General features: G+C 36.0%; 1 protein-coding gene across 2 annotated transcripts in view; it reads right to left on the bottom strand.

Moving 5' to 3' along the window:
- The window catches only part of zfpm2b (zinc finger protein, FOG family member 2b), a 50,503-nt gene that overhangs the window by 17,279 nt on the left and 10,929 nt on the right, over nt 1-22,295 (bottom strand). Inside the window, exons 2-5 of one of the 2 annotated variants that reach the window (XM_079878272.1) lie at nt 19,102-19,257; nt 16,600-16,701; nt 7,083-7,207; nt 1,061-1,157 (exon numbers count right to left, since the gene is read on the bottom strand). In XM_079878272.1, the coding sequence (XP_079734398.1) occupies nt 1,061-1,157; nt 7,083-7,207; nt 16,600-16,701; nt 19,102-19,257 (480 nt within the window). The remainder of the gene's footprint in view (nt 1-1,060; nt 1,158-7,082; nt 7,208-16,599; nt 16,702-19,101; nt 19,258-22,295) is intronic. The other variant, XM_079878273.1, reaches the window with a different exon arrangement.

Raw genomic sequence — 22,295 nt, 5'->3', positions numbered from 1 at the left:
AAAAAATAATGCATTACGCTTTTGTTTAAAAGCAGAGGCTCTGTTCTTTCTTTTGACATATTGCATGTTCAGATAATCCTACCACAAAACATTCAGGGGCAATGAAGTTTTTGTGAAAATGATCAAAAACGCTGGGGGTGGCTGGCAACTAAAAAAAAAAAAAAAAAAAAAAAAAAAAAACGCTGGCAGGGAAAGAGTTAAAAATAACAATTGTTCTTTAATATATTTTAAAATTAATACTTTTTATATTATATAATATTTTAACATTTTTTATATTAATACATTTTGTGAAAACCATGATACATTATTATTTGGGATTATTTTATAGACAGTTCAAAATAACGGCTTGTATAAATTGTACTAGCAAAAAAGAAAAGTAATTTTAAGTTGATGCAGCAGGAATTTTATATGTATAAACTTCAAGAGAAACATAAAGCAGTCAATTTAATAAAATAATTACAGAATAAATAATTAATCTCATGATTTCTAACCAGTCGTTAGGAGGCAAAATTAAACAGTAATCATTTTAAATGATATACATTTTAATTCTGTATTTAATTTTGACAATAACATTACCAATTAACATAACATATTTAACCACCATTTTTTTTTTTATAATATATTTTACACCAACAATTTCAAACTAAAGCCAACAAATCAAATGCTCTCTAGAATTAGAATGTGATCTAATACCACCTGCAACTGTCTTGCAATAGCAAGTCACACATCATTGGTTGGGTCTCATTCCACTCCCTTGTTCCCTATGATGTGAATCAGTAGATCATAAACAAGAATTCAGGCACTAGCAAGGGCCTTGATCCAATAAACACTGATAACTCAATATTACCCAAAACTCAATTACAAAGTCAAGCATTAAAAATAGTTTGTATTTATCAAAACGTTTCTGCTGATGGATTCCTTCTGCTGTCAATTGTTGTCAGTTGTGTTGTCCTGCCATTTCATGGGGTCTTTAACACCCCGTTCAAGTACACACACTCTCAGGCACAGAAGCCTGCAAGAATTACAAATACATTCATAAGCCCAAATAATAAATTCTCACCTTTAATGTAAACAGCACAGTTGCTCTTTCCATCTTCTGCACTGACCCACATCATGTCCATCAGCCAGCGAGGACCTCCACTCAGAACCAGCGAAACCTGTAACACAAAACACACACATCAGCTGTTTCTAAGACCCGCCAACTCAAACAAACCATCTGATTGACATATAGATCAACCAACCACAACTTGCCATTTCTGTGTTACAAATACATCAGACGGTCAGTGGCGTACTGTGGATACGCCATCCAACGGTGGGACTGTCCTAGTGAGCTTGTTTAAACAACTTCAACCATGAATTCATCATTCCCAAAAGCCCTTCCAAAGATATATTATCTCCATGTATGTGTGTGAGAAGAGAGGCGAGCAGGAAGCCACACCCTGTCCCGCTCACCCTATGAATGCCTGTATTGTTAGAGACCCTCTGAATGTTCAACCTGATCAGATCTCATCCTTTGGGAGGTTTGGAATCCAGAATGGAGCGGCATGGACTTGGAGACAGAAGAATCGGAATGCTGAGCACTGATCTTTAGACACATTGTACCCCTCTATCACCAGCATCACAGCTTCCTGAAACCGGCACACTGGGAATTTAAAGAACCGGCATGGGTTTCAAAGGGATGGACAGAGGATTTGATTTTATAATTGGAAGACTTTCTGTTGAAATAAAAATAAAATTGTGCTTACAATTGTGGGATATCTGTGATGTTGCTAAGTACAAAAATACAAAAACATCCCACATCCCAAACACCCTAACTGCAGGACAACGTCATCAGGCACAATTTTGTATGGCTTCAGAAGACTTGGAATGCAACAAGTTCTTTAGTCAGGTTTTTTGCAATAAATACCTGTGACTATACTTTTATCTGTCTGTTACATGTTTTATGTTGTTCAGAACTGGTTAGGTTCAGAGTTGGGGTGGAGTTAGGTCCTTAAAAAAAATCCATGAAAGTATAAATATTAATAATATTTATTATTTTACAAATACATGCAAAAATGAAATGCTTCTTAATCGGACACATAAGGCAAGTAATTGAAAGCAATTGTTTTCCTAGTTCGTAGATATAGCGATGCCTAGGGATACCTTTAACATCTTGTAGTGACACTAAATTCGCTTTATCATGCTTCAGTTTTTGACACCTTGGGAGTGAGAATGCGTTGTCATAAATAGTCTTTTTCAAAAGTGTATATTTCCTCTTTGTGTCTGCTTCTCTATTTCTAATAGGCCGTAAGACAAAGCCCTGCCGGCCCTGTCTGGGATTGACCAGTCGGCAGGAAGATGATACGATTCAGCAAAAATGCAGATTTGGCCCGAGAGAGAGGGAGCGTGTGCTCCCGGAGAGATAAGCACAGTGATAACAGTCTGAGAGTCTGGAAAGCATTTGGTTTCCTTTCCTCCCCCATAGGGATATAAAGGGATGATGCTGTTTTAGAGCTGGATGTCTTCTGATCCCTACAGGTAATAGAGATCATATCCACTTCACCTCATAGGGCTGCAATGAGTTAATCTGAAATTAGTACAAATTGGTGACATGGGGCTTTGCTTGGGGTCCCTGCATGTAAGTAGAGACATTTATGCCAAACTAAATCAAAATACAGGGGCCCCAATAAATCAACTTAAAGGAATAGTTCACCCGAAAAATGAAAGTTCTGTTATCATTTAAGTTGTTCCAAACCTGTATGAATTTATTTCTTCTGCTGAACACAAAAGAAGATATTTTGAAGAATGTCGGTAACCAAACATTTGATGGACCACATTGTCATCATGGAAAACAAATACTATGGAAGTCAAATGATGATGACAGAATTTTCATTTTTGGGTGAATTATTCCTTTAAGGCTGGAATACACTACACAACTTTTAGAATCTTTTGATTCATTTGTAAATGGTTAAAAAGAAAAAAATGTGGAAAAAAAGAGAAAAAAACACTAAAGGACTGAGGATCACTCACTACCAGGCTTTCATATCGTTTCAAACACAAAGGTCACACACAAGATGTGTCCCAATTCAGAGCCTGTATCCTGAGAAGGCTGCCTTTGAAGGCCGAAGGCTTACAAATGCATCCTTCCTTTCCTTGGGCAGTGAAGAATAGAACAAGTGGATACTTTGCAGTTCCGTCTCCATTATTGTTTACATGGTCATCGAGGTTGGTCTCTAACAGAGCCATTGAGAAAGTCAGCTCTGATCTGTTATTGTCATGATCCGATAGCGTGATGTGGGCAGCCACACTTTCGTTTTTTTTTAAGTCTGGTCTGTTTACACTGAAACGTAACCCTGGAGTTTTCAAACTAAAACAGGGTCTGCAGCGTTTCCAAAAGTCTACGTTTTCAAGGGTCGCAAACTCCGGAGTAGAGTAGACACCAGGGCTGCGTTCAGCCCCGACAAAACGTTGCACAACGTTTTTTAAACAGAAACGGTGATGCGTTGAACACACTGTTCTGATGACGCAACTATGGCAGCTGAGAAGGCCATTCTTTGTGTTCTTTGTGAAGAATTTTCTGAGCCTGATGAAGTCGGTATAAATATGTTTTTAATACTACAAAATATGCCCGATGTTACAGTTACTGCACTTGCCGCCCAGAACAAAAGAGAACATCCCAGTGAAGGGATTGCTGAAACTGAAATGGAAGCACACATCATACCTAATTCAGACTAAAACACATCTATTTAGCCTCACATACTGACTTTTTTTTGTAGTTCATACTGTTTTAATACCCTGTATTTTCTTTCTCATTTTTAGGAAAAGCACTTAATTACCATTTTTTATTTCTATACCAAATGTCATACACTTGCAATGAAGCAAAAAATATAAACAACTACATCATTATGTTGATATCCTATATTTTTACAATAAAACTTACGACAAACATGTCTTCTAATATCCTCAGTTGTTGCGTATACCGAGCTGCATCGAACACATTTGTAAATTACTTTCATTGAACCCATTGTGCGAGTTCACTTTAATACCGCATGCTTTATATACATGTTGCTGCTGATTGGACTGCAGTTCTGACACACCCACCAAACAAGAGAAAACGTATCTCAAACCCTGTTGCACACCGGTGCACGCCGTTTCCAGGAAATATGACGTTCAACCCGGAAACCGTAGCAAAACGTTGTGCACCGTTTTGAACTTGAACATGCCCCATGTGTAACCGTAGCAAAAGTTATGTGTTTTGAAACGAAAACACACTTGTGTAAACTGGGCCAAAAAAAATCAGAGTCTGTGTCCATCATACACTATGCAATTTTCTGTGAAATCTGTGAACTCTGACTGAAGACTGCAGACTTTCGGCCACTAGTCTAGTGTTGACTCGTCCAGACTGTAAATCGGGAAAAAATCTGGACAAGTCATGTAGTGTATTCCTTTAGAAGAATTTGATGAGAAATATTCATATTGATATTGATTCATCTTTTTAGATGGCAGATTTTGGTGTCTTGACAAATCCATAAGTACATACATTTTCATTGGTCTTATTGTGAACAATTAATCAGTGCACACAATTTTAAAGAAAAAAGCTTTTCAATCATTTTTCATGATTCACTTTCTTTAAAGTCCCCCTGTAGTAAAAATTTGTATCCCTTAAAACACATCTTTGATCACCAAAATTACATATTTAATTACATATTTTTTCCTTGGAAAAAAATTCTTCATGCCTTAAAATAGCTTGAATGTAACTCTACACCCTTGCCTCGTTTAGTATACGCGGTTCAATGAATATGCAAATTAGCCCCGTCTCGACTCACTCACAGCTCAGAGATCCACTTGTTGACAATCACTCATTGACGTGATTGGTTACAAGGTAGTTTGTGATGTCAGAAACACCAGCGACTTCAAACCGCTTTTTTGAGACCGCTTTTTCTTTGGTTCACTGCGGTTTTAAGGAGAAAATACTCAGCCATGGTGTTGACTGATGAATTTGCACATGGTTTGTCTTAGAGCATATAAAAAAAAAAAAAACATAGACACATAAACAACATTAAAATCTTGATTTTCACCACAGGGGGACTTTAAAACTTTCTCTGTCTCCCAAACAATTTTTTTTCTACTGATGCTGCCAAGGCTACCATTTAGAGAAAAAAAACCTAATTATTATTATTATTTGTATTATTATAATTATAACAATACTCTCTGGAATATTTGATTCTGATGGGGCAATTGTGGCATGCTGTTGTAAAATGTAATTTTTTAATGACGCTGAACTGTAATGGATCATTGTCCCAGGCAACTGATTTAATGTTTTCTGAATATTTATGTTGCTCGGGCAATACAAAGAAGCTAGGGCAGTGGTTCACAACCTTTTTGACTTGAAGGCACCGGTTATCCAACACAATATTCAAATTATTTCAGTTTAAATTATGATTTGCATGTGTTTGTTTTTTTTTAGCTTTTAATTTTAGATTAGAGTTGTGATATATTATTAATAATGTATTCATTTAAATACCTAAGTCAGAGGTATCCAATCCTGCTCCTGGGGGCCACTTTCCAGCAAAGTTTAGCTCTAACCCCAATTAAACACACCTGAACCAGCTAATCAAGGTCTCACTAGGTCTCACACCAGGTCTCACACCTGAACCAGCTAATCAAGGTCTCACTAGGTCTCACACCTGAACCAGCTAATCTAGGTCTCACTAGGCATACTAGAAATTTCCAGGCAGGTGTGTTGAGGCAAGTTGGAGCTAAACTCCGCAGGACAATGGCCCTCCAGGACCGAGTTTGGACACCCCTGACCTAAGTCATTGCAGCAATCTTGGAAGTTTGCTGAAGCCCCCTAGTAGGCCCCGGTCCCATGGTTGAGAACCACTTGAAAGGGCATTTTTCATACACTTGCCAGTCTCTAGATGTCCCAGGTGTTGCTTTCAATGCAAGTTGAGTTATGCAAAGAACTTTATTACTTATGGATTTGTATGAGGTTTGTATGAAAAAAAAAAATCATACTTTACCTTCCACGTGTGACCTGCGTACTCACTTACAGTACGTATAGTGTCTCTTTTTAAAGACTCACCGTCAGAATGGAACCGCAGAAAGAGAGAGAGGTTTGTGCAGATCTGACTGTGTGGGAATACTTCATGAAAAAGACAGAGTCTACACAGCACTCCACTCTCCTTGAGTCATTTCTTTCTCTTTTTGCCTGTCTCTCTCTCCGCTGAATCCTCTTTCCCCTTATCAGGCCAGCACAGGCCTCCATCGGCCTCTCCCCACTCTGACAGGAGCAACAACAATGGGCCTGCGATACCAGTCCGCTTCACAGGGTAAACCTGCCACGGGCACAGATTACCCGTGACACACACACTCACTCTCTCTCTGGTACACTCCAAAACACAACACCACCTTCTCCAAGGCCTCAAAATACAAAATGGACACAAAAACCTTTTAAATGATTTAACTTCTCTCCCTTGCTTTCTTTTCAATCTGGCCGTCTGATCTCTATGTCTGTAATTACCCACAATTCACTAAGGCTGTATACCAAGTAAGAATTATGTGGACAAAGCCAAATCACAATAGTACAGAGTTATGTTAAGTCACGTGATAATTATAGTATTTATGAGATGAATGCACCAGAACAAACACCACAACAATGTCATAAGTATCAAAACTATGGGCACACAATTTTTGGGTGTCAATTAAAGACTCATGATGGAAGCAAACTAGTTATAGGTCATAATAACAAATTTATTGAGAAGGTTGATAGTATAATGTAGTTTGCACATGTTTTCTCAGTTGAAGATAAAGAATTCTGATAAAAGTGAAGTTGTTAGCCCTTTTGCTAAAAGTCTAAACAGACAACTACATCTCTGTAATCTTAATGTGTTTTTTTTTTTTTTTTCATTTTATTGCAAGCATAAAAAGGCATAAAAAAGCTTCTTAGTTGGTAAGTGAAAAATAAAAAAATAAACTCAATTGTGCTTCGATTTGTCAACTACACATTGCTCTGAATTATTACCTAATTAGAAAGAACTGTCCCAAGAAAATCAAGTTAGCATGTCCACATTTTGCAAATAAGCAAAACAAACAACCCCCACCTTGTCACTTCCTCCTGTGGCCACCTCAATCTTCCCTGGGAAAGGACCCCATGTGGTGCCTAGTAGAAGTGCCTGACAAGAAAAAATCCTTCTCTCCCCTCCTTCACCAACCATTTTCAGCTGACCTGTAGAAGACAATCAATCAATAAATCAATCAATAAATAAATAAATAGTATATATATATATATATATATATATATATATATATATATATATATATATATATATATATATATATATATATATATATATATATAGTTCAGCCTGATTCAAACTTTTTTAATTTTTTTATGTTACACTAAAAACATCTCTTCCAAGTGCACAACTGTTTAAAAGTGTGGGGTTAGTAAGATTTGTAATATATTTTAACAAAGTTTCTTATGCTCACCAGGTCTGCCTTTATTTGACAAAAAAAAAAAAAAAGTAAAAACACCATTTGAAATAACTGTTTTCTATTTGAATATGTATTTAATTCCTGTGATGGAAAAGCTGCATTTTCAGCTTCATCATTCAGTCTTCAGTGTCACAAGATCCTTCAGAAATGATTCTAATATGCTGATTTGCTTCTAAAAATTTGTTTTTCTTATTATCAATGTTGAAAACATATGTGCTGTAATGTATTATTGTATATTAAGTGCATTTCAACTTTAGGGACAACCCATCAGGGGTAAACTGGGGATTAGAGTCTTGCTCAAGGGCACAATGCTGAAAGTTCATCAGGTTCAATAATTTTTTTACAGTTACCAGCCCGGATATTTAGCCAAAACACCACACCACTCCATGAGCAGACTAAGCCACAGTGTGAGCACATAGGAGCTCAATTAGAAATCATACACCCATCCATTGGACCCTCTCCTGGGTGACCCTGCCTGTCTCTTTGATTAGGCTTTCGCTCACTGCTTTGACAGGGTTTCAGATAAGGTGGATTAAGCCTCTTTCTGCTGAAAGTTTTGATGTGAACAGTGCAGAAGCGTGGTAAATTATCCAGTTTCAGGAGGAGATGTGGAATGCCGGCAGATGGATTGATAAATAAAGAGAATCTTGAGGCAGTGCTTTCAGGAGATCAGGGTTAAGCCTTTACACCCATCCCCTCTCTGGATTAATAGATGTATTTAACTACAGACTGTATTTAACTAATATAGCAGTGGGGGCTATATTAGTGTGTGTGTATATATATATACAACAATATATTGTATATATATATATATATATATATATATATATATATATATATATATATATATATATATATATATTGAATCTATAGCACAACAATACTTTACATATGATGACATATATTTGTACTTCAGAGCAATTTAAGGGCAAAAATGTCAAATAAGTCTTGTAACTGACTGCAACTAAATGAATGCATAAGTATTTTGAAATCAAAAATTCAAAATAAATTAATTTAATAAATAGTAATAATTAATAATAATAATGTAAATTGTAAAGAATAAAAATAATTAAATAATAAATGAGCAGCAGCGAAAAGGCAATCATTTTTTATGAAAGAAAGAAAGTCATATGGGTTTAGTGCAAATGAGGGTGAGCAAATAATACATCTGAGACTATAAATTTCAAGTTAACATGAAACCACATTATAATAATATTAATTATTAATAATAATTACATTCCAGAACTAAGTAGATTTGTGAAGGTTAAATAGGTATAAAGATATTTATAGCCAAATAGTTTCTGTCCTCCTCATTGACTTCTATTGTACACACACACACACACACACACACACACACAATGAAAGTCAGTGAGAACCAAAACTGGTTGGCTACCAACTATTTTCAGAATACTTAAGGAAGTCAGATGAAGTATAAAGGATTTTTGACATAAACCAATAAGGAAAGTTGTCTTAGCAAGTTATTACATTTTGAAAAAAAGATTACAAAATATATATTTTTTTATCTCTGCAATAATGTGCACAGATTATTCACAATAACAACAGCAACGTGTATTAAAAATAATAAAAAAGAGTCCATTCTGATTTTAAAACTAAGAACAGACTTAAAATTTAATCCATTGGTTGAGAAAATCCAAGTTAAAGGCTACTTCGTCAAATTGTGGAAAATATATATATATTTTTTTTAAATATTTTTTGTAGTTCCACTTCAATACATCAATTATACATTAGTAAACTCACAATGAACTTCATTTCATCTAAAAAATGTAGTCACAGTCCAAAGCACTTCGGGAACATTGGAGTACTAAAATAAACAAAAGTCATTATCAAAAAAAATTACTGAGGGAATATATGCACTGTTCTTCTACATCAGGGCCAAAGTGAACTAATCAAAAGCTCTGTCTGCCACAGAGAAACCAGCAAACCGCCCTTTTCTACACCTCTCTCCTTCCATACTGTCCCTCTCTTCCATCTCTCTCTCTCTCTCTCTCTCTCTCTCTCTCTCTCTCTCTCTCTCTCTCTCTCTCTCTCAGTGGTCTAATCTGTGAGGGACTTAAAGGGACCTTATCTCCGGGCTCTCCTGCTTCATTTCATGCTTGATTTACTTTAATTTGTCTGATAGGGCAGCAGGATTTGGAGACGGCCCATCTTTGGCTTGGGTGACGAGTGAAAAAAAAAAGCCACTCTGATATTTCTCTGGTACATTGTCGCGGGTTTTTGACTTCTTTCCTCTCTCTCTCTCCCTCTCTGCCACGAGTTCCTGGAGAGAGAGACTGGAAAAGGGCAAGAGAGAATGCGTGAGAGAATGAGAAAGATCTCAGTGTGGTGTAGCAGGCTGTTTGAGTGTCCTTCAAGTCAAGCAGCCACAGAAGAAAAGGATTGTGGGAGTATGGCATGATTGTGTGATGTAGTCCTTCGCAGGCTGAGATTGACGGAGGCAAAGTGCACTACTGATCGTCTGCCCTGGACATACAAAATACACATGTTATACTCAGTGTATTTAAGAAAATGATGGATAAAACACAATGGGTCTTATTTATGAAACACACATTTTTGTGTACATTTTTGGAGTGTAAAAAATGACAGTAACAAAAGAATAGTTTTACAAATGATTTACTGGTAACACTTTACAATAAGGTTCATTAGTTAACATTAGTGTTAATGTACATGAGCTAATAATGAACTGCACGTATGCAGCATTTATTAATCTTTGTTAATGTTAATTTCAACATTTACTAATACTTTATTAAAATCTTGTTAACATTACTTAATGCACTGTGAACTAACATGAACTAACAATGAACAGCTGTATTTTTATTAACTAACGTTAACAAAGATTAACAAATACAGTAAAAAATGGATGCTCATTATTAGTTAATACATTAAGTAATGTTAACTAATGAACCTTATTGTAAAGTGTTACCAATTTACTCAGAAATTGTGGCCTAATAAGTCTAAAACTTAAGTAAGAAGATATAAAAAATAATCAAATATAGCACACATTTTTATTTTGGAAATTAATAAAATATTGTGTAAAATATGTACATTTAATCTCCATAATTTTGTAAATGACTTATTTGTGATCAATCAATTGCATGGGCACTGTATGTGTAATCCATAAGATTAGACTAAGTAAATGGATAAATGTCAATGTAAATTGAACAATAAATATGGGTATTAGGATGGAAATTATGGTAAAAGTATTGCAAATGTATGCAAGGAACAACATGTGATTTTGGGAGCTCGCTTATATGTGCATTAATATCGGTCTGATGCCAGCAAAACATCCATTCATTCATCATATTAAAGCCCATTCAAAGGTGTCTGTCTGACTATCTTCCCCGTCGAGGCCCTTAAAAGGGAAGCAAAGAGTTTCGACTTCCTCTTGCGCGTGTTTCGGGCTAAAGCGATTTACTCTCCGGGCTCTTTTTTTTAGCTGAAATAAAACTGACGAATAAATTCATCTCCCAGCGGTGAAGGGCAGAGGGCTTCACATTGACAGTCTCTGTATTTGAAACTCGAAAAATCCACCTCCTCCCCTCCCAAAAAACCAGCTCCAAACCAGAGAGCATTGAAATTCCCCTCGCAGCGCTGCACGGGATTTGCTAAACGGCGGGGTGTGTGTGTGCGTGGCTGATAAACGGAGTGATGATCCAGCAACACGTCTTTATCCTCGCGCTCCGCTTTAATTAACGCCGGCTTGTTTGTTGAAAAGATGATTAATATGCCAGTGAAAATGGCCTAATTGAATACCGCAACAACCCACACAATCAGGGAGGAACACGCTGTTTTGTTTTGTGTAGATTAGCCCTTTTATCAATGTCATTATTTATATTATTATTATTATTACGTGGTATTTTAATTCAACTGACAGCCCCATCCCCCACACCCCTCCTCCAGGCATAAGGAGGGACAGGCGTATCGTACAGACAATGAATGAGCCACATTGTGTCCGTTTGAGGAGGGGTCAAGAGGAGCCAGAAACTTTTGTCAGCCAGTCAAAGATCTCTCGGCTCGGGATGATTTTTGAAGTGAATGCTGTCCTACAGAAAGGTCACAAGTATGTTTTATGTGAGTTATTTCTATTTCTATTTTAGACTACCTCAGAAAATAATTTTCAACTCATCCCTCGGTTGGACAAAACAAGCAATTTTTGTTTACTGGGAAGGATGGTTTAAAGTCACAATGTAACAGAAGTAATGGCAGATATTTTCGTCCATATTGTGATGTATACACCCAAGTGAAACATTAATGAAAAAGAAAAATATTCATGCTGGATCTATCTATCGACTGTTTATAAGATGGAGGCAGATCTGAATGCGAGCTTGCAATCGATTGTAAGAAAGAGACGGGGTAAAAGGTTGAGTAATGGCATTGGCAACTTTAGTCTTTGTTATACATGTTACACGTACTTACTATATTAATGACAGTAAATGATTCATAATTATAGGCAACTTACTCCAAACCACAGTCTGTCACTGTAAAATAAGTACATGTTGTTAATTAATACTACTCAGTACTTAATTGTATAATTAATTAATGTGTAACAAAGACACAATGTAAAAATGTGCAACCTGACATTTTTCATTAATCCTTAAACACATACCCGGGACATCATTCACTATCCTCCTCCTCATTCATTTTTTAAAGTTAGACATCAAACTTCTTAGTATTCCTCAATCAATTCATTCTAAACAATATAGCAAGAAAAAAATAATAACATGATAAAAGAATATCTGGTTTCCCATTAATTTTTTGTAAAAATTGTATCGGGTCACTAACAACCCAGATGTGTAACAGAGTAAGTATATTTTTTCAGCACAAAAATAATTGAATCTTTGATGCAATTCACCTTTATTCAACAAGGTGGCAATGTCTGATACACAATGAAGTGACGTTTCACTCGAAGTTACCGCAGGCAGAAAACAAAAGAATAGAAACTATCATCAGCAAAACTTGAAATGGCTCAGAGATTTACAGCAGAGCAAGTACTGAACGCAACCAAACATTAGTGTCACTGTCACTTAATGGTGGACCTGGTGAAGAAGTTGTCAGCGATCAAAATGTTGTTTTTGAAGATGTTGAAAATGATAGTTTTGACAATATGTATGAGATCGTGAATATAAGCCAGATGCTGAATGTACTGGGAAATGAGCTCTGTAATATCTCTCTAATATCTGGAGAGTTTTATATTATCTCGACAGGTAGAGATCCATCTGTGTTAGATATAGCTAAGGACACAAATATGTAATAATGATTGTCGAAACATTCATGCATTTAAGAGTTAAATATATGAGCTAAACAAAATGAATAAAATAAAACATATGAATGAATGAATCATTCACAATAAAATCAGCAAGATTAATTTATAAAATAAATTAATTTCCATTCCAAGCCAACTTTAAAAGCTGAAATATTTGCTTTGTTGTTTCATTACTCTGTCATTTTCATTCATTGAGTGAAATGATTTACAAATGTTTACTGGTTTTGGAGGTCATTTACTGTTTCTGTTTACTCTAGTCTCCTGTTCACATGTTTAATGTTTAAGTCTTGTGGCTGTACTTCAAACAATATGTACATTATTTGTCAATTATTTTGCGTTCTCTCGCAAATGTTGGACGTTCCCCCGAGAAACTTTACGTTTGCTCGCAAAACCGAACGCAAAGTTTCTTGGCGGACCACATGTTTTTGCGAAGGAACGCAAAGTTTCTCGGGGAAGACACAACATTTGCGAGAGAACGCAAAAGCATTAACATATTTTTTACTCCATCTCACTTTTTTCTTTTCATTCACCGTGTCCCTTAAGGCCTCCTTAATTGTAAGTGCATTACTATAAATGTGATTTATGCTTGTTTTGAGGGGTGACTTGAAACGATTTTCCGTGGTGATCAACAGTTTACCACAGATGCTGTCCATGAGTTTAGGCTTGTACTGAACTCAGAAAATTCGACTATCTTTAAAAGAGTTGAGAATATCTGCGAAAACAATCTGAAATCAAGGAGGCCATGTAAGATGATGAACACCCTCAATTTGATTCAGTTCATATCCCATGACGCTCGTCTAAATGTCAGAAGTCTGGAATCCGTACAGGTCTCTCTCTCTCTCTCTCTCTCTCTCTCTCTCTCTCTCTCTCTCTCTCTCTCTCTCTCTCTCTCTCTCTCTCTCTCTCTCTCTCTTCTCTCTCTCTCTCTCTCTCTCTCTCTCGGTTGGCTGTCGAGCGCAGTGGTCAGCTGCTCTCAGCTCTAGTTTACATGTTCTCCGCCGCGTTCCCGCTCCCAGTGTGAAAAGGCTTTAGGGGGCTCAATCAGTGGGACTTTGATGTCGACTGCAGCTGTAATGATTTCATATTGTTCCAGGGATTTCTCTAATCCACTACACTTTCATTAAAATCCCTCACTCCATCCTGTCTTCTTCTAAGGCGTCGGACAGAATCGGCCTCCTTTCGTTCATCTCTCACTCTCTTTTTTTTTTTGACATTCCTTCATTCCTTCTTTCGCTGCAATATTGATTGGGAAGTTATAACTGTAGATGCTAATTCAATTTGAGATGTTGGAAATCATTCCATGCAAAGCTTTAATTAGTAAATTATGAGGTTCAGAAACAAGAACTAGTGACAGATATAGCAGGTTGAAAGGGTCACGAAACAAAACAAAAAAAAGTTTGGTCTGACACACTAAAACTTCATCACTCCCATCAACAAAACAAATGGTGGTTGCAATTTAACGTCAGACATGCAGGTCTAGTTGTGTTTGTGGAAATACAAACTGCTGTATTAACTATCCACATCCTCACAATTAATCTAACACATTCCTATTCGTGAAACACTCTGTTTTCTCTAGTCTGCAAGTACCCTTTGTCTTGTTGTGTCATGACACTTGCTTGCAGTACAGATTGAGTGTGTTGTGCATTGAAAAAGCATTACAGTAATGGTTTTCAAAAAAGATGCATGGGGGTAAATGAATATGCAAACAAGACTATTGTACTTCTGTAGCAAGGAAGATTCCCTCCTCTATGAAAAAAAAAAAAAAAAACTAGTGAAACGCAAGAGTGTACGTGCCGCCTCTGTTCTATGATTAACCAAATACTGCATTGCTACTTTTCGTTTTACATTTTTATGGTGATATCACTTGACAACATTATAATCATTATATTTCTAATGAAATATACACAACCATTCAAAAGTGTGGGGTCAATACGATTTTTTTTTATGAAATTAATACTTTTATTCAGCGAGGACACATGAAATTGATCAAAAGTCAATTATAAAGGCATTATAAAGACATTTAAAGTTACATCCGATTTTAATTTTAATAAATTATGATCTTTTAAACTTTCTATTCAAAGAAAAAAAAAGTATAACGATTTCCACGAAAAAACAAAAAACTATTAAGCAGCAAAAACTGTTTTCAGTATTGATAATAATAAACGTTTTTCTTGAGCAGAAAATCAGCATATTCAAAAGATTTCTGAAGGATCATGTGACTGACATGTGACATGTAACTGGAGTAGCTTTGCCATCAGAGAAATAAATTACTTTTTAAAATATGTTCAAAAAAAAAAAAAAAACTTTACATTTACATTATATAAATAGTAATAACATTTCACAATATTTCAGTTATTACTGTACAATTGTTTTAAATCTTATGAGGTGAGACTAAAATCGGTGCCGGATCCAAATCCAAAGGTGCCAGTATAACACAAATTAAGCATCAATTCTAGATATTATGTGTCTATTGGCTTGGCATACTGAGGCTCAAACTGTTCAGAGAAGACAAAAGCACTCTTTGCTGATCAGATAAGAAAACACAGTGCCTCATTATTGTATTCATTCAGAGGATGGAGGGAGAGAAAGAGAAATCCAGCGATAGAGACCGCAACAAAGAGCGTGAATATCAGAATGCAGTGATATCTCACCATCAAGACCTGATTACAAAGACCCGTGATCATATATAAAGATAAAAGAGAAGTCAGCTCAGTTTGGCTCTGGCACTAGTGACTGTATTGTGTAAATCTAGTGTGAACACGCAAGATAAAGCACCTCCCAAAATGGCATTATTACATTATCAGATTTCATGCTTTTAAAGAGGACAAGGCTTATTACAGTACATAATTTGGTTGCACCTTTCAGACTCACTGTATTTTGCCTTACACTGTTGTCTCTGTGCAATTGTGACATATAAAAGATTTTTTGTGGAATTCAACAATTCAACATGCATGCATGCATACTACTATTTGAAATATTTCACTGTGTATTCTCTTCCACAAAAAAAATAGAAGGTTGTTTACAGTGTTTATCGCAAAGTATAAGCAGTGTGCAAGTATTCCATTCTGAATGTATACCTTGTGAACTGCCTACCTAGACGCCATTTATGACCACAGATGCTTCTGATTTTGGTACTTTCTGAGCCCACTCAGAATGGGAAAATTTTAAATGTATAAACCTACTACCTATTTTCTCATATTCTGTTTTGTTCATATTCTACACTTTTAAAAAGTGTACTTTGTAACAATGTCAAATTATAACTTTAAAGTGCATTTAAAATAATTCTTTTTAATAATCTTTTGCCATGCTTTAAAGAAGTACACTTATTTTGATGTGTTGACTAACATTAAGCACATGTAAAGTGATTAAATTAAATTATTTGATTAAAATTTAAATTGTAGTGTGTTATTTAATATTACATTTAAAGTTAATGTTTTAAAAGTACTAAATTGCAACTTCATTATTACAAATGTGCAATTACAAATATATTGTAATATATAACACATGTTGAAATGACATATTAACTTACCATAAATGCTTGTCAGTACATTGAAGTAAGTAAACAGAAGCAATTATAAAATTACATAAAGATAAACTGAGAAACTCTAAAGCTCAACTAATTGCACTTAATTTTAATTTAAACTATAAAGTATTTTCATTTAATTGTAACTTAAGTGTCTGAAAACCTCAAATTTAGTTTGTACTTAAGTATATTATTGCCATAATAAGGACTATTTTTTATAAGTATCCTAAAGCATACTTCTTTTTCACAAGAGTATGTTGAATTGTATAAATGTAATGTGTGTTAAGAGGGTTGAGACGTGATTGGACAGCTGTCTTACTTGGACCGTCCCATTCCTCTGCTGTCAGTGGGCTGGGCTGGACTCTCTCTTCTTGTCCATCACTGTCTTGTTGTTCTACCTTTAAACTTCCGCCCATTTCACCTGTAAAAAAAGACATCAAAGCTTAACTGTATGTGAACAAACGGCTAAATCGTAGCACAATCACTAAACCGGACAGTGACGGCCGTTCTGGCTCTCGCACCGGCAGCAGCTGTTCATTTTTTGTAATTCCAATATGCAGTTTCTCATTTTGGATTCTTTCAAGTGTCTGCTGTGGGATTTTATGCTCGTTTCTTTGGAGAGAATGGAAAAGAGACAGAGAGCAAGTCCCTGGACCCACCTTGATCACAGACTCGCTGCCTGTGTTAAGCCCTGTGACGAAACTTATTGGAAATGTTTAATTACAGTGTTGGGAAAGAAATTAAGCTACAAGATGATTCCTTAATTAAGCTGTGATTAAGGATTTTCTGCCTTTGGCTCTGACACCATGGGCAAAGTACTATTTAACACCGTCACAGGCAAGAGAAGTTAACTCCAAGAACAGGCCTATTTACCTCAGATCCTCATGCAACTTCTTTCACACACACACACACACACGCACGCACGCACACAAAATCACACAGACACACACACACACACACACGCACAGAGGGAATCAGTCCATGTCCTCTGCGGACAGGAAATTCCTTTCTAGCGACAGGAATGGATAAAACCTTATGATCTTAAAACTCAAGCTGAATAAATACAGGGAAAGAGCCAAGTATTAAACCTTCTTGAGGGGACAAGACAGCCCAAATATCACTTAAAAGCTGGTGTGAGTTCAGATAAGGGGTTTTTAATGCATTTAGACAAATTAAAAGTAAAAAAAAAAGAGCAATATATTAACAAAACATATGGTAAAATAAGAGCCAATAGGAGTAGGTGACATAATCTCAACACACCTTAACTGGAAACGTGCAATTTTTACAGATCCATCAATTTGTTCTGGAGTAATTAATTAATTTGTTAATTGTAAATATTAAATCATTACTTATCAAGGTGTCATGATCTATTCTGTTATTTCTGACATTCTCATCATACTGTTCACAGATGAACTATTCTATTATATAACTTAGCACGTGTAATGAAGCTCAACCGGAAAACTGACATTTTTACATATTTATTTATTCGTGCTCGAGTAATTAATAAGCATTCCTGCAGTCCAGAGAGCGGCTCGAAATGACCCCGCACTGAGGAAATCATACACGCTAAATCATAACTCATTTTCATCAGGTATAGGTGTCATGATCTATACTTTAACTTTTGACATTTCCATTATACGGTTCACAGATTCAAAAAGCAATTATGTGATCAAGTTTGGAGAAAAACAATAAATATTCAAAAATGTTTCTTTGCCATTGCTCTTCAAAACTTAATAGGTCAAAACATATGAGAAAATGAAAAAGAATTGCCCCTCTTCCTTTTCAACAAGAACAAAAGGAAACCGCCACACATCGTTCCGCCAATTTTGAACAAAAAAAAACAGCGAAAGTGATTGTTCTTTTGAAGATTGCATGCTCGAAGGCAAAGCAGGTAGTTTACGCAGTTCACTTTGCCGTAGCAAACTTTTGGACGTTGGGGATAGCGAGACAGGCATTTCAAAGAGAAGATTCATCGTTTACAAATAGAAAAGCATAACGTTAGGACGCTGAGTGAATTTCAAATGTCTCGGGGGGTCTCTGAATTATCCCGTTGTGACGGTGAGGTGTGGCCGGCAGAAACGCCTGTAATTGAATTTCAGTTCAAAGAGATGATGCTATTAGCTCGAGTTTGATGGTGGAAGCCTGCAGCAAATACCAGCAACTCTGTTGTTATTTACTATGACCAATAACCCTGTTAGTAACATATACAGTAGGTCTTCCCTCAAAATGCCATATTTCTTCAATCTTCTCTTTCATATTCAAATTCAATTTCAGCACAAAACCAAACATTGCTTTGAGCTAAAGGGGTGGTGGGAAGGTGCAAAAAGATTGTGTGTTCTAAAAAAGGTTTGATACTTCTAACATTTACAGAGGATTGTGGAATACAATATAAAATATACATCCATCTATACTGGATTACAGAAGAGATGTGTTTGTTTACGTATACAAACAAGCCTATATATGTGATTTAAAATGATCCACACAATTTCATGGAACTATATGTGAATTGTAGCAGACTTCCAATCAGATACATGCTACCTATCACCACAAAACATAAACATGCTGATGTGTATTTGTGTTTTAGAGTGTCCTTGTTACGTGTTACATGTAGCTACTATAGTAATAACTATAAATTATGCATAATTACATCATGAAACTAACCCTAAACCAAACCCTCATCCTAACCCTTGCCCTATAATTAGTACATGTAGTTAATTGTAGAAGTGTAACCGTATATTTTAACAGTCTCCTGAGCTATTAAAAGCAAGCTCTGGGCAATAAAAGTTTCTCTTTGACTCTTTGTGCTGGGAAATGAGCTCACCATTCTTCAAGTGTTCTCCGTCTTTAGAGATGATGTTCTCTGGGTCAGAGAAGTAAAGTGGGTCGTCCTCCACAGACCTGTCTTCTTCTTTCGATATCTCCTTCTCCTCACACACTGTCTCCTCAGACTCTGTCTCAAGCCCATTTTCAAACATTCCTGTCAAATAATGGACAAACAAATGCGCAACTTTAACACTTCAGAAGATGCTATAGTGAATTCATCTTTTTACTAAATTGCATGTTAATTGCATGAAATGAAAATGTATTGTAGTTTGAATTTATATTCAATGCAATTAGCTGAACTTTAGAGTGATTTTTGACCTACTTAAGTAGGACTTAAGTACATCTTTAATTGTAATTTCATAATTACTTCTGTTGTCATTGAATGGTTCAAGTGTAACCCTGAATGTACTGACAAGCATTTATGGTAAACTAAAATATACTTTGATATCTATTCATATTTCTATTGAAATGCCTATGTCGTGTATTTAAATATACTGTAATTACAAGTGTGCATTCGATGGACACTTTACTATCCCATGAGGCCACAGGAGAGGATTTGTGAATGACAGTGAATGACCCTGGTATAGGTCACATGATAATGACAACATAGCCAATGTCGTACGTCCGGATTACAACTATACTACACACATTCAAAATTAGTATCTAGAGAGTATGCGATTTTGTATTCCATAGTCATGAAAGTGTACTCTTTTTAAGTAATTAAGTAATCTAATGTCCTTAATATTATATGATCTGCAAGTAGATATGGGCCAAATCAAAGTAAGTCTGATCTTTAAAAAAGCAACAGTACACCTCTCTTCAACAAGCAACATGTCATCATGTCCATCAAACACTGTAGGATGCAAACGCCACTAACAAGTCATAAACCATGTGCACCTTGCAAAATATGACAGTACATCTCTTTTATAATGTTTTTGTACCTTTCATAAGTATAAATGAAGGCAACTGCAAAGTGTTCAAGCAACGCCAACACAGGAACAAATCCAAAGCCTAAGGTTATGTCTGCTCCAAGATAACTTGTTCACGCAAGCAGCAGCATTGAAGGTAGACATAGCACACTTTCTTATGAATTTGCCTTATCAGTGGGTACAATGTTGATTTTTCATTTGCTTGCCATGCCTTTGGGTGGTACACCCATGCAATCACAAAGTTCATTTTTCTCTGTTTGATTAATTTCTTTCCTCTGTCAGAAAAAAAAAGACATTGGCAACATTCTATCAAGAGAGTCCTTTTTCCTTCCAGCTGTACCAACTTTGATATTTGCATATTAATTTTTTTTCCTCAATCGGAGGGCATGAGGAGTAACACCCACCTGAACGAAATTAAACAGAAGTCTTTTTCACCTTTGATTTTAAAATATTCTGGCTTCTACATTTCCATGTTTACAGGGATGGAAACTGTAAGGATGAATGTACATTCAGTGAGAGAGTCTGTGTGTTTTTTTAATTTTAAAACATGTTAAAGGTTTTCATTTAGGGTTAGGTTTTTCTTTGTGTGTGCGTGTGTGTGTGTGTGTGTGTGTGTGTGTGTGTGTGTGTGTGTGTGTGTGTGTGTGTGTGTGTGTGTGTGTGTGTGTGAGAGAGAGAGAGAGAGAGAGAGAGAGAGAGAGAGAGAGAGAGAGAGAGAGAGAGAGAGAGAGAGAGAGAGAGAGAGAGAGAGAGAGAGAGAGAGAGAGAGAGAGAGAGAGAGAGAGCTGTGATGTTGTGATCTGGGTGAGTAAACCCTTTCTTTTCATTAGCTTTATGAATGGCCCTTTTGTAGGAGGGCAGCAGTGACTGTGTGCATGAAAGGAATCAAGACACAGATGTAATGAGAGGAGACGTGCTGAACAAGGTCACTGTTTTACCATATTTGATCTTGTAGCAAAAACATGAAAATGTTCAGCCTTCCCCAAAGGACAATGTTATTGCTCAGAGGTTACTCCTCCACAGCTCAGAAGACTTAATGAAGCTCCCACTTAGGCATAAACTTTAGTATAAAAAGATTTCTTCAAAAATTGCTTTGGAGTTTAAATAAAAGTGCTCAGCAGACGATTTAATCTTTGAATAATTCATTGGCAAATCTTTAACGGAGTTCTAAGAGTAACTATTGATATTGAATACACTGTTTTATAGTTATACAGCTTATAGATTTTCAAGGTAAATAGATGCAAAATGACCAGTAAATTACAATAATATCATTCAGTATTTAACTGTGATATGCATTGTTTCATGGATAGTTTGTCACATCACAGTATCTTTTTATGAATTGATCCCATGACTGTAAGTTACCGTAATTGTAATTGTGAATAAATTTGTGAAACTAATAACATTTATATAGATAACTAGAACTAGAACTAAATATATTGCATCTGTGAATTTTCCTTCCATCTTTAGATATTTTCAGATTAGATTTTTCTAATTTGAGATTTTTTTGTTTTTGTTGAGAATGTGTATTTACTGATTAATTTTACTTCTGCAATAATTCAAACAGAATTTGCAATAAATAATCATGCTAAGCTTGGAAAAAGAACGCTTGGTGACGTCAGCCAAAAAGGAAGGGCAATTTGGAGGAAGAGTAAGTTATTATAATTTGATTACAGTTTAAATGGAGATTGTTTTTGGCATAACATGCACTGACAACAAAAAAATAAGACTATAAAGAAATATGAAGTAATTTTTTTATATTGACTTTAAATTTAACAAAAAGGTCACTATTTAAGCGCTCATGCTGTTTGCAATCTCCTAACCTCCTTCCACCAGAACACACGGCACTTAAAATCCAGCTAGCCACTGAAACACTTCCTCTAAAACACACACACACACACACACAAAGCTGAAAACACACTAAGTGAAATATGCAAGTATGCGGGCATGATCTGAGTGACTGCTAATTTCATGCTTGGATTTGCTGCTCGCCTGCGATGTTGGAGGCGTGTGTTTGCATGGTGATAGCGGCCCGGCTCTGTATCAGCTGGCTTCAGTGTAGAGCCATGCTGCCCCGTCGCACACCGCAGCCAAAAGCAGGACGCTCTCCAGCGCTCTAATTACACCTGAGCTAATTCAATCTGACAGCAGCGAGCCGCATGGAAATCAGCCTTCTTTTCCTTGTCATTTCAGCCTCCTCGTTCTATTCTGGTATTTTACAGTATAGTTTATACATCTGGCCAAAGATTGATGAGTTAAAATGGTG

This window comes from Squalius cephalus, assembly GCF_949319135.1.
Source record: "Squalius cephalus genome assembly, chromosome: 8".
NCBI lineage: Eukaryota > Metazoa > Chordata > Actinopteri > Cypriniformes > Leuciscidae > Squalius > Squalius cephalus.
Note: the sequence above shows the minus strand (reverse complement) of the source record. Positions and strands in the feature narration are given on the sequence as shown.